This window comes from Notechis scutatus, chromosome 5 (genome assembly GCF_049901735.1).
Source record: "Notechis scutatus isolate UNSWTSFEM ecotype Mainland chromosome 5, rNotScu1.2, whole genome shotgun sequence".
NCBI lineage: Eukaryota > Metazoa > Chordata > Lepidosauria > Squamata > Elapidae > Notechis > Notechis scutatus.
The window spans coordinates 18151538-18164300 of record NC_142013.1 but is presented as its reverse complement, the minus strand read 5'-3'; the positions used below and the strand labels follow the sequence as shown (position 1 = coordinate 18164300).

The 12763-nt window shown below is 37.8% G+C and overlaps 2 protein-coding genes across 2 annotated transcripts; both read left to right on the top strand.

Annotated features, from left to right (window-relative positions):
• Positions 1-2869: 2869 nt before the first annotated feature.
• On the top strand, positions 2870-5422 carry LOC148130383 (vitelline membrane outer layer protein 1-like). Its single transcript, XM_087966217.1, has 3 exons — positions 2870-3222; positions 3492-3586; positions 5131-5422. Exons 1-3 carry the CDS (start codon positions 3052-3054, stop codon positions 5420-5422), a joined length of 558 nt encoding a protein of 185 aa, XP_087822343.1. The 5' UTR covers positions 2870-3051.
• A 5437-nt stretch (positions 5423-10859) lies between these two features.
• On the top strand, positions 10860-12330 carry LOC113430350 (vitelline membrane outer layer protein 1-like). The gene is made up of 3 exons (XM_026692798.2): positions 10860-11033; positions 11334-11428; positions 12039-12330. The coding sequence occupies exons 1-3, from the start codon at positions 10863-10865 to the stop codon at positions 12328-12330; spliced, it is 558 nt and encodes a 185-aa protein (XP_026548583.1). The 5' UTR covers positions 10860-10862.
• The last annotated feature ends 433 nt before the right edge of the window (positions 12331-12763 follow it).

Genomic DNA, 12763 nt, shown 5'->3' with positions numbered 1-12763 from the left:
AAGATAGAAGAGACACTCTCTTGATCACAAGGAGGATATATCCTTCCCCTTCCCATCCCTTGTTAACAAAATAACAGCACACACTCCTGGACTTTGCACTCTCCTCACTTGCCATCAAAATGTTTTTGTGATGGTCTACTCTCCATTGCTGGGCTGTTTTCTGCAGAAGTCGATGCAATCCAAACACAATCATTCTTGGAACAAGACATTAGGACGTGTTCTCTTCAGGTCATAAGTTACACTGTTTATGGCAGATTGACTAAAACTGATTAGAAAAGGTTTCCAGGACATTGTTATTTCACTGTGATATAGTTCAGCAGTTCGTTCTGACAGTTAATTTTTAGAAATCATTTCAGCAATTAGTTTTATCAAACAGTTTAAAAAGCATATGTTGAGCAGTTCACATCAGCATTTGTTTTAGATTCACCTAAACAATCCATTTCAAAACTTAAAGAAAGTAAACATAGAGTCAGTAGAATTTCTTGGTGAACTGTTCTGGAGAAAAAGAGCAACATATTGTTATGGAAATGGTTGAACTGAATGGCTATGGTGGCAAGACTATATGAGATAAATACATAAAAAAATAAATACATAACTACATGGTGGTAACCCATAATATGGTTTTTTGGAATTAGTCTGATGTTGTGCTGCACAAACTATGGCTTATTGCAGAAGTAAGCAATTCATGCCCACCTCCCCATCATTTGTGGGATTCCCAAGTCTCTTCTGACTGTAATTATTAAAAATTAGCATGTTGATTTCCTGTCATTTCAAGAGAGGAAATATATAAAATCTCTCTGTGTGATCACATTATGCAAAATTTAGTGAGTGAAATTAACAGTCTGAGTTCTTACAATATACCAACAATAAACATCTAGAATAGACAACAAAATATCTCCAGGTTCTCTTTCACAAATAATGGTCTCAATCCTATTGGCTTTTCTCTTTCACTTCTTCTTCTTCTTCTTCTTCTTCTTCTTCTTCTTCTTCTTCTTCTTCTTCTTCTTCTTCTTCTTCTTCTTCTTCTTCTTCTTCTTCTTCTTCTTCTTCTTCTTCTTCTTCTTCTTCTTCTTCTTCTTCTTCTTCTTCTTCTTCTTCTTCTTCTTCTTCTTCTTCTTCTTCTTCTTCTTCTCCTCCTCCTCCTCCTCCTCCTCCTCCTCCTCCTCCTCCTCCTCCTCCTCCTCCTCCTCCTCCTCCTCCTCCTCCTCCTCCTCCTCCTCCTCTTTCTCTACCATGCTCAACATGGGGCTTGTTAATCCCCTTCCTGATGTTAAATGTGGCCCATGGCTACTGAAAGATTTGTTTTTATAGCTTTTATAATTCAGTATCTTTAATAAACATAGTCAAAATAAGCATCACCCAACAATTCAGTGGAACTAAATTAATGCAACTAAAATGCAACTAAATTATACCTTATTTTCAGATAGCAAACACAATCATGTTTTTTTTTATTTCCTGGCTCCGTCCAGGTTTCATGACCCTGTCCCTTTTTCTTGTCCTGCCTACAAACAGTCCTCCATTTAAAGTCTTTCCCATCCTGGCTGTAGGAAAATTAACTGCAGAATTAACTGCAGTAAGTATAGCTGCAGAGAGCAGTCAAAGGAGACCAGGGGCAATTGAGTCAGAATTACATCCATCTAGTTGTTTGGAAGAGTAGAAAATATGGGTGGTTCTAGTGGAATATGGATAACTGTTCTTGCTCTAAATATTAGTGTGAACACAAAAGTGAGAGATGCCTTTCACATTTGAGAAAGAGGGAGAGACTGCAAACTTAAGGCAAAGAAAAAGACAAGGCTAAAGAGTCTATGGAATGTGAAAGATAAAAGGTACAGACAGTGTAATAAAGGAGAAATAGAACATTAAGGGAGCATGAGACAATCTTTTGGTCCATGTGCGAATTTGGAATGTTGAAAACATTTAATGGGCACACTTGCAAAATGGCTGGCTTGGCAATCTCCCCTATGTGCAAAGTGATGGTATTGTGGGGAAGACTAATCCTAATACAATCCAAGCCTCAGATGACAAACTGGCATTTTGGGATTTCTAGGCATTTTCATAGAGTCGAAAAACAGGATTTACTCAGTTAAAGGGGCAGGCAGTTTATTTATTTAGTTCTACTTCTTCCTTTAGGAGCTCCTAATGGCTTACCTAATATCCCTTTCCTCATTTTTTTTTCAACAGTCTTGGTAAGAATCTTGAGGTGAGAGGGACTCACTGTCTCAAAATCACCCAGTGATTATGTGTTTACAACTTTTTGATTGTAGTGTTTAGGATTAATGCTATGTTTTGTTATATGTTACATGTTACAAGTTAATATTAGATATAAATTCCCTCCATTAATACAAGGACGAAATGCATTTTGACTTGCAAGAAATTATGCAAATTATGAAAATGATTTCTCAACATACCTTGTTGTCTCAGACTAATTTTATAGGAATTAAAGTTTGTGCAAGATTTTGAAAATTATGTATTTGAGTTCATTGTCCACTCTGTTTTTTGCTATAAGCCATAAATCCTTGAAGCTGTTGATTGTAGACGCCAGTTTGGTGTAGAATAGAATAGAATATGATTCTTTATTGGCCAACTGTGTTTGGACACAGAAGGAATTTGTCTTGGTGCAGATGCTCTCAGTGTACATAAAAGAAAAGATATATTCATCAAGAGTCAAGAATCATAAGGTACAATAAGCAATCGAATCATACTAGGAAACAGTTAATAAAAATTGTTACAAACAATTGATTGTATTGGTTAAGACATCAGGCTGAGGACTGAGTCACGTCTTAGGTACAAAGCCAACTGGGCCGGTCCCTCTATCTCAGCTCTAGGCAGAAGGAGGCAGTGACAAACCATTTCTGAAATCTTACCAAGAAAACTGAGGATCAAATCCAGACAGTTCCCTGGAATTACGGCTGATGCAAAGGTACAAAATAAAAGAACTGAAAACCATGTTTTCATGAGGGTGGTACTGCGCATACTTTATGATTGGTTTCCAGTTTATAGGACGTTGCAATATCTGAAGACGTTTCTGTTTCAGGAAGGAAACTGGTTTCCATGGATTTCTCTGCCAGCACCATTCTTCTCTTGACTATCTCCTGCTGCCTGTGGAATACCGAAGCCCGAAAGGTTTCTTCTGTGCTCACTGTGCCAAATGGGGGTTCCTTGGGTGAATGGGGTCCAGCTTCATATTGCACTAAAGGTTATGTTAATGCCTTCTCCCTGAAGGTAAAACATTATTTTAACTTTTGAATCTTTTCTTGAAATTAGTTCTTCAGCTTATCTTTCAAGAAAGGCAATCAAGAAGTAATTGCATTGATGTGTAACCTCTTTGATTCTCTAAGGCATTGAGTTTTGTGTGGAATATTGTGTGGCCGATCTAATCTTGAGCCAATGCATTATCCAATATTTATGAGTAAAAGTTGGCATTTCTGTGAATTGAAATCTGGAGGGGAGAAAGGCTGATCTAGAACTTTATCAAGGTCATATTTTTTTAGGTGGAAAAACGCCAAGTGATAGGTGATGATACAGCTCTGAATGGAATCCACTTGTACTGTACTGATGGCCAAGCAATTGAGTCTAAAGTTGGACCGTGAGTAACTGACTTTTTAAACATATTGCATTCTCTTTTCATGAAGAATGGGAGAGGAGATGACTAGTGGTTAGTTCAATGCTACCCAATCCTGAAAATCGACTTTGCTGATGGAACTGAGTGGGTTGTTTAATGGCCTGCCTGAATGAACAGCTGATCAGAGATTTTTGTGTCCCTGAGTGGTGCAGTGTTGTACCAACTAGTTTGTGGGCCAGTGTAAATATGTCACTTTTGCTCCCTTCCGTTGTTCTTCCCTAATATGCCTCCCTTCCGTTGTTCATTCCCACAAGGCCCCTTGTGGACATTAGTCACCCACATACTTCTCTTGTTGTGCAGTTTATGAATCTATTTGCCCTTCTTATAACTCTCTTTGTGAAGAGACATGGACTGCAGTGCTGAGCTATGTGTGCAAGAGTTATTTATGAAGGATAGGAATGTTGTTGTTGTTAATGTCATATACTTGAATCCTGGGCATAACCCTTCAAAATCAAATGCCAGGCTCTTCAGTCACCATGCTAGGGAATTTATTTACCAGATTACTGGGGTTACCTACCCTGGATGGTAACTGTAATATTTGCAATACCTTTTACCTATTTATCCAATTACCTAAATAGGTCCATTGCAAGTGAAGGTCTCAGAAATCAAAGAAATCAGGATTAGGGGAGCACTGGACATCTGAGATGTTCCAAATTTCTTTATTGCAAAATCCTCTCTCCCCAAAGAAAACCATGGGGAAGAGCCACATGACAGCCCGAGGGACAATTCTATTTTCCTGTGGAATGTCGTATTTAATGTTAAAAGGTAACCCCAGATTTCCACTAAGAAAATGAGGCACTGGATTTCCATAGTGGATTTTCTAGTTAAATAATGACTCACCTCTTCACTGGTGGGTAATAAAAGGAAGAGGTCTTCTTTTGAGGGGAAACAGTTCGTACAATAGTGCAAGACAATTTGTGGAATGAGAACTCCCTGTTGTAATGGATTTTGAACATGACATGGATTAGGAGAAGTCTTGTGAAAGAGATCAAGGGAAGTATTCTTTCTCCCATTTTTCCTTGGGGTTTATGGCAGCAGCCACAAGACCCCTTTTCCCAATTTTTTTTCTACAATAGGTCAAAGAGTTAAATTGAATTATTGACATAATATTTTAATGAATTTTCATAGCCCAAAGTAGACTTCAACTTGATTCATAATGCAGGATTTCTTACAATAGTGCAAGACAATTTGTGGCATGAGAAGTCCCTGTTGTAATGGATTCTGAACATGACATGGATTAGGAGAAGTCTTGGGAAAGAGATCAAGGGAAGCATTTTGTATCCAATTTTTCCTAGGGTTTTATGGCAATAGCCAAATTTTATTCCCAATTTTTTCTACAATAGCTCAAAGAGTTAAACTGAATTATTGACATAATATAGCCAAAAGTAGACTTCAACTTGATTCCTAACGCAGGAGTTTAGCCATTATGACTGAATCTCTTGGACTGATGACATGTGTTTAATTTACATACTAAAGTTATGCTTATCTATCTTTCTCTTTTTTGGCAGGTGGGGAACTTGGACCAATGTACAATTCTGCCAGACAGGTTACTTGATTTCTTTTTCTCTGAGAGTGCAACAAAGGACATACAAGGGTGATGATACAGCAGCAAACAACATCCAGTTCACCTGCAGTGATGGTACTCGCTTGATTGGCCTTGGGATGAGCTGGGGTGCATGGGGTCCATGGAGCCATCGGTGCCTCTCAGGTGGCATATGTGGGATGAGAACAAGGGTGCAGGATTATCAGGGCGTTGGTGATGACACAGCACTCAATGATGTGCAATTTTTCTGCTGTTAATGGTTGATACAAGTTTCCTCACCTACAAATATACTTTTGTTATACATTCTCAAAGTCCGTTAATTATAGCTAAATAGTAACTTGACAATAAAGGATGTGTTTGTGCATAATGTGGTACTACGAGGTAACTGTTCCCCCAGGTGATACCTCTTGAAACAGTCCAGATTGGAGGTGCATAATGGAGGTAGCAGAAACCTCAAGCATTGCAAGTGATTGACTGTCTTCTCTCTCATCATTTTGATCCAAGTCACAGCACCCAGCTACAATACCATATCACTGTTTAATTGCATGCAAATAAAATTAATGTTGGATCTTGAAAGCCATTTCTTTCTTTCAATAAAGCTTCTGCAATTCCGACTGAATAGTGGGCAATGGAAGGATTCATATTCTTTGAAGTCATCTGGTTGTTTGTACTCTGACGGTCCAGTTGCTTTTTGAAAACACCTTTGGGACAATCATGACCTGGATGACAGAGAATTTCCATAAACATTTATCTATCCAGTAGTATTTTAGTTGGGGTATCAAGAGCTTTGCTGCATTTTGTTACCATTATATCAAACTCACTGAATTCTTCATTAGATAAATTAAAATCATATTTTTGTTCTATGATAGGACACATTTCTAGCTAGGATCAGTTCTTGGGTGGTAAGGAGAGTGTAGTCTGAATCTTCATTTAAAGTGTTGACAGCATCTTCTCTTCCATTTTGATTTTGAATTGATCCAGGTGGTGAGAAAGGGATGAGATTAAACTGGCATCCTCAAATGTCAGAGTTCAACAGGGCAATTCTAAATGTATATGCCACTTTGCCTGATGGAGTTCAAAGACCAGTCATTTTGCAGGGTGCTAAGATGTCTGACTGCCTGGGCAGCGTTTATTGCTTTTATACAGTTTTTACAAGCAGAAAAAGGTAATATAGAAATAGTATTTGTTTTGGTTAATCCCAATCCTTAATAATATACAAGTAAGTAAGTGATGCTCTTAGCAGGTGAGATCATGTACATGCTAGGGACAGCTCTGCTAAGTGAAATCATGTTGATATTTGAGGCCCATATAGGTGTTGAGGCACAGCAGTGTGCTGCTTGCGCCCCTTACAGGATCTATGTCTCTACTACATTTGTCCATGGCAAATTTATGGGGTAATTTCTATTTCCAGTGCCAGACTAAGAGAAACAAGGAGAAACCTGAGAATAGACAGAACAATGGCTCAGATGTTGTCCTTTAAATTTATCAGCTTGGAAAGTAAGGTATTCCAATGTTGTCACTCCTTTTTCCTTCCAGATTGATATATTTGGATTTGATAATCTGACAAGCTGATTATAGCCATCATTTGTGAACTTTCAAAGAGAAGACCCGGGGAAGTGAAGTCTGTTTTTGTACATTACATAGATATAATTTATCCCAGGGGTGTCAAATTCAAGGCTTGCAAATAGCAAAGGATGGCCCGTGGTGCCTCTGCTAGTGAAAATGGGTTAGTGAAAATGCCCTTCCCAGTGCACCCCGTTTCGGCTTCCAAAATGCTGCAGGATGCTGTCCAATCCAAAAATGGGCTTTGTGACTAAGAGGCTATAGATCTCTAAGATCCTGTAGTACAAGCAGTATTAGATTCCTTCTTACAGGTGTTCTCAGATGATCCTCCTGCCATGGCTGTAAAGATATGTCAGGGGGAAACCACAGCATCATGGGAATTGTCCAATGGGGAGACATTAATCCTAACCTTTCCACTTGTCCACTTACTGTGCAAGTAAAAGAACTATTCACAATCTCACATTTCCCAGAGCTGTTTAATGTGCAATAAATATAAATGTTCTACCCACCTATACAAAGATAACCTTGGAGGAAACATATGGTGACCATTAGAAAAATGTGAACCCAGTCTTGGTAAATAAGAAATCATGAGAAAGAGGCTAAAGAATGCCTTTCTAATAACTGGTAATCATTAAAATTAACACCCCGATGTTCTGTTATTTCAAGGATGGAAATATATATGTACAGACTATGTGCCTACTTCTTAAAAATGTTTTCCACTCCGATAGCAGAACCTCTAAGCATCATCTTTGAAAAATCTTTCAGGACCAGCTCCTTATCCAAGCTATGGTCACTAGCTTCAATAAGGGAGACCCCAGCGTAGTTGAAAATTACAGACCAATCTCTTTACGTTGCATCACCTACAAAGTCATGGAATCAATTATTAACCAATCCACTTAGAGAGAAACAACTTACTCTCTAACAAACAATTTAGTTTCAGAAAAAAAATTATCCTGAAGTCTAAAACTCCTACACTGCAAAAAGATATGGACCACACAAATTGATCATGGCAAACCAATAGACACTATTTACATAGACGTCTGTAAAGCCTTTGATTCAGTGGTACATGACAAACTACTTTTAAAACTAAATTCTTATGGTATCTCTGGACACGTGCATGATTGGATAGTTCCATTCCTGTCAAACAGGCAAGAAATGGTCAAAATAAGGGGCACACTATCAAATCCTGTCCCTGTCAACAGTGGTGTCCCCCAAGCAGCGTTCTAGGACCAACTCTTTTTGTACTTTACATAAATGACCCTTGTGATCATATTAAAAGAAATTGCGTTCTTTTCACTGATAATGTAAAGCTATTCAACACCACAGACAATACTGCTACCCTTAAAAAAGACCTTGACTCTGTGTCAGAATGGTCAAATAAGTGGCAACTTCAAATCTCAACAAACAAATGTTCTGTCTTACATATTGGCAAAAAAATATATCAGAAAATAAAATACAAGCTGAATGGACATGACCTTGTAGATGACCCCCACTCTGTCAAGGACCTTGGAGTACTCATCTCTAATGATTTAAGTGCTAGAGTCCACTGTAGCTACATAGCCAAAAAGGCATTAAGAGTTATTAGACTAATCCTGTGTAGCTTTTTCTCCGTTAATATTGTATTACTAACCAGAGCATACAAAACATTTGCTAGACCAATTCTCAAATACAGCACATCTGTCTGGAACCCGCATCGTATATTGGATATGAATACAGTCAAGAGTGTCCGGAGATATTTCATGAGAAGTATCCTCTACTCTACTTGCGACAGAATACCTTATGCCACCAGACTTGAAATTTTAGGCTTAGACAACTTAGAACTATGCTGTCTTCGGTCTGAACTAAGTGTAGTATATACAATTATCTATTGCAATGTTCTTTCAATGACTACTTCACCTTTAACCACAACAATACATGAGCACACAGTAGATACAAACTCAAGGTAAACTGTGCCAAACTCGATTGCAGAAAATATGATTTCAGCAACAGAGTGGTCAATGTCTGGAATACACTACCTGACTCTACGTTTTCTTTCCCAAACCCCAAATACATTAATGTTAGACTGTCTACTGATAAACTCATCCTATTCCTAAGAAGTCTGTAAGGGATGTGCATATACACACAAATGTGCCTAGCGTCCCTGTCCTAATGTTCCCTTTTATTCAGATCCATTTCATGTATTCATAATCATGTTTATATTAATAACTTTACATGTTTGTCAAAATAAATAAATAAATAAAATAAATAAACTTTAAAATATAAAATCTCTCTGTGTGGTCACATGATGCACAATTTAGTGAGTGAAATTAATAGTCTGAGTTATCACAATACACCAAACAATAAACATCTTAAATAGACAATACTTTTAAAAAATATCCCTAGGTTCTTTTTGAAAATAGTGGCCTTAATTCGATTTCTTCTTCTTCTTCTTCTTCTTCTTCTTCTTCTTCTTCTTCTTCTTCTTCTTCTTCTTCTTCTTCTTCTTCTTCTTCTTCTTCTTCTTCTTCTTCTTCTTCTTCTTCTTCTTCTTCTTCTTCTTCTTCTTCTTCTTCTTCTTCTTCTTCTTCTTCTTCTTCTTCTTCTTCTTCTTCTTCTTCTTCTTCTTCTTCTTCTTCTTCTTCTTCTCCTCCTCCTCCTCCTCCTCCTCCTCCTCCTCTATCATCATCATCATCATCATCATCATCATCATCATCATCATCATCACCACCACCACCACCACTACCACTACCATGTTCAATATAGGGTTTGTCTCCCCCCTTCCTGATGTTAAATTGTGGCCCATGGCTACCGAAAGGCCTGTTTTTATAGTGTTTTTTTAATAGGTCAGCATCTTAATAAACCTAATTAAACCAACCATCAGCTAAGCATTCAGTGGACTAGAGCAAAATGCAAATAAACTAGATCTTATTTTCAGATAGCAACCACAATCATTTTTTATTTCCTGGCTCCATCCAGTGAGGATACAGAAGGAGCTCAGGTTTAATGACCCTGCGCCTACTTCTGTCATGCATCTCCCCTATGTGCAAAGTGATGGTCTTGTGGACAAGACTAATCCTAATACAACCCATGCCTCAGATGGCAAACTGGCCTTTTGGGATTTCTAGGCATTTTCATAGAGTCGAAAAACAGGATTTACTCAGTTAAAGGGCCAGGCAGATTATTTATTTAGCTCTACTTCTTCCTTTAGGAGCTTCTAATGGCTTACCTAATATCCCTTTCCTCATTTTTTTTCAAAAGTCTTGGCAAGAATTTTGAGGTGAGAAGGACTCACTGCCTAAAAATCACCCAGTGATTATGTGTTTAAAACTTTTTGATTGTAGTGTTTAAGATTAATACTATGTTTTGTTATATGTTACATGTTATAAATTAATGTTAGATATAACTTCCCTCCATTAATACAAGGACAAAATGCATTTTGACTTGAAAAAAATTATGCAAAATATGCAAATGGTTTCTCAACATACCTAGTTGACTCAAACTAATTTTATTGGAATTGAAGTTTGTGCAAGATTCTAAAAATCATGTACTTGAGTTCACTGTCCACGTCACTCTCTGTTTTTTGCTATAAGCCGTGAATCCTCTAAGCTGTTGATCGTAGAGGCCAGTTTGGTGTAGAATAGAATATAATTCTTTATTGGGCAACTGTGTTTGGACACAGAAGGAATTTGTCTTGGTGCAAATGCTCTATCTTGGCACATAAAAGAAAAGATACATTGATCAAGAGTCAGGAATCATAAGGTAGAACACTTAATAATAGTCATAGGGTACAATAAGCAATTGAATCATAGTAGGAAACAGTCAATAAAAATAGTTAGAAGCAATTGGTTCTATTGGTTAAGAGATCAGGATGGGGACTGTGTACTTAGGTCCAAAGCCAACTGGGCCAGTCCCTCTATCTAAGCTCTAGGAAGAAGGAGGCAGTGAAAAAACCATTTCTGAAATCTTACCAAGAAAACTGAAAATCAAATCCAGACAGTTCCCTAGAATTACGGCTGATGCAAAGGTACAAAATAAAAGAACTGAAAAGCATGTTTTCATAAGGGTGGTACTGCGGATACTTTATGATTGGTTTCCGGTTTCTAGGACGTTGCAATATCTGAAGACTTTTCTGTTTCAGGAAGGAAACTGGTTTCTATGGATTTCTCTGCCAGCACCACTCTTCTCTTGACTATCTCCTGCTGCCTGTGGAATACCGAAGCCCGAAAGTATTCATATGAGCTCAATGTGCTAAATGCGGGTTACTGGGATAAATGGGGCCAAAAGGAATTTTGCAATAAAGGCTATGCTAATGGCTTCTCCCTCAAGGTAAACATTATTTTTCAGGTGCTGCTTAACTTCTGAATCTTGTCTTGAAATTATTCTTCAGCTTATCTGTCAAGAAAGGCAATCAAAAAGTAATTGCGTTGGTGCTTAACTCTCTTTGATTCTCTAATGAAAGAAAGGCATTGAGTTTGGTGTGGAATATTTTATGGACAATCTAATCTTGATCCAAATGCATTTTCCAATATTTAAGGGTAAACGTTGGCATTTCTGAGAATCGAAATATGAAAGACAGCAAGGGGAAAAAGTCTGATCTAGAACTTTATCAGGGTCATATTCTCTTAGGTGGAAGAAAAGCAAGGGGCAAAGGACAATACAGCTTTGAACAGAATCCGCTTGTACTGTACCGATGGCACAACAATTGAGTCTACAGTTGGACCGTGAGTAACTGACTTTTTTTTTTTTAATCATATAACATTTTCTTGTCATGAAGAATGGGAGAGGAGATGACTAGTGGTTAATTCATTTATTTTTTCCTGTGGAACATCGTATTTAATGTCAAGAGGTAACCCCAGAATTCCACTAAGAAAATGAGGCACTGGATTTCCATAGTGGATTTCTAGTTAAATAATGACTCACCTCTTCACTGGTGGGTAATAAAAGGAAGAGGTCTTATTTTGAGGGGAAATGATTCTTATAATAGTGCAAGACAATTTGTGGAATGAGAAATCCCTGTTGTAATGGATTCTGAACATGACATCGATTAGGAGAAATCTTGGGAAAGAGATCAAGCGAAGTATTCTTTATCCCGTTTTTCCTAGGGGTTCATGCTAGCAGTGACAAGCCCCCCATTCCAACTTTTTTTCCTACATTAGCTCAAAGAATTCAATTATTGAGATAATTATTTAATGAATTTTGATAGCTAAAAGTAGACTTTAACTTGATTTATAATCCAGGATTTTAGCCATTATGTCTGAATCTCTTAGACTGGTGCATGTGTTTAATTTACATACTAAAGTGATGCTTATCCATCTTTGTCTTTTTTGGCAGGTGGGGAACATGGACTAGAGTACAATCCTGCCTCACAGGTTACTTGGTTTCTTTTTCTCTAAGAGTGGAACCAAGTCAACAAATGGGTGATGATACAGCAGCTAACAACATCCAGTTCACCTGCAGTGATGGTGCTGTCCTGATGGGCCTTGGCTTGAGCTGGGGTGACTGGGGTCCATGGAGCCTACGCTGCCTGTCAGGTGGCATATTTGGGATGAGAACAAGGGTGGAGGACAAACAGGGTACTGGTGATGATACAGCACTCAATAATGTGCATTTTTATTGCTGTTAATGGTTGATATAGGTTTTGTCACCTACAAATATACTTTTGCTATGCATTCTCAAAGATTGTTAATTATAGTTAAATAGTAATATTATAATAAAGGGTGTGTTTGTGCATAAACAATCCAGATTGGAGGGGCATAAGCCTCAAGCATTGCAAGTGACTGTCTTCCCTCTCATCATTTTGATCCAAGTCACAGCACTGAGCTATAATACCATATAACTGCTTGCTTGCATGCAAATAAAATTATTGTTGCATCTTCAAATCCATTTCTTTCTTTCAATAAGCTTCTGCAATTCTGACTGAATGGTGGGCAATGGAATTCATATTCTTTGAAGTCATCTGGTTGTTTGTACTCTGACGGTCCAGTTGCTTTTTGAAAACACCTTTGGGACAATCATGACCTAGATGACTTATAATCTCCATATCGATCCAGTAGTAT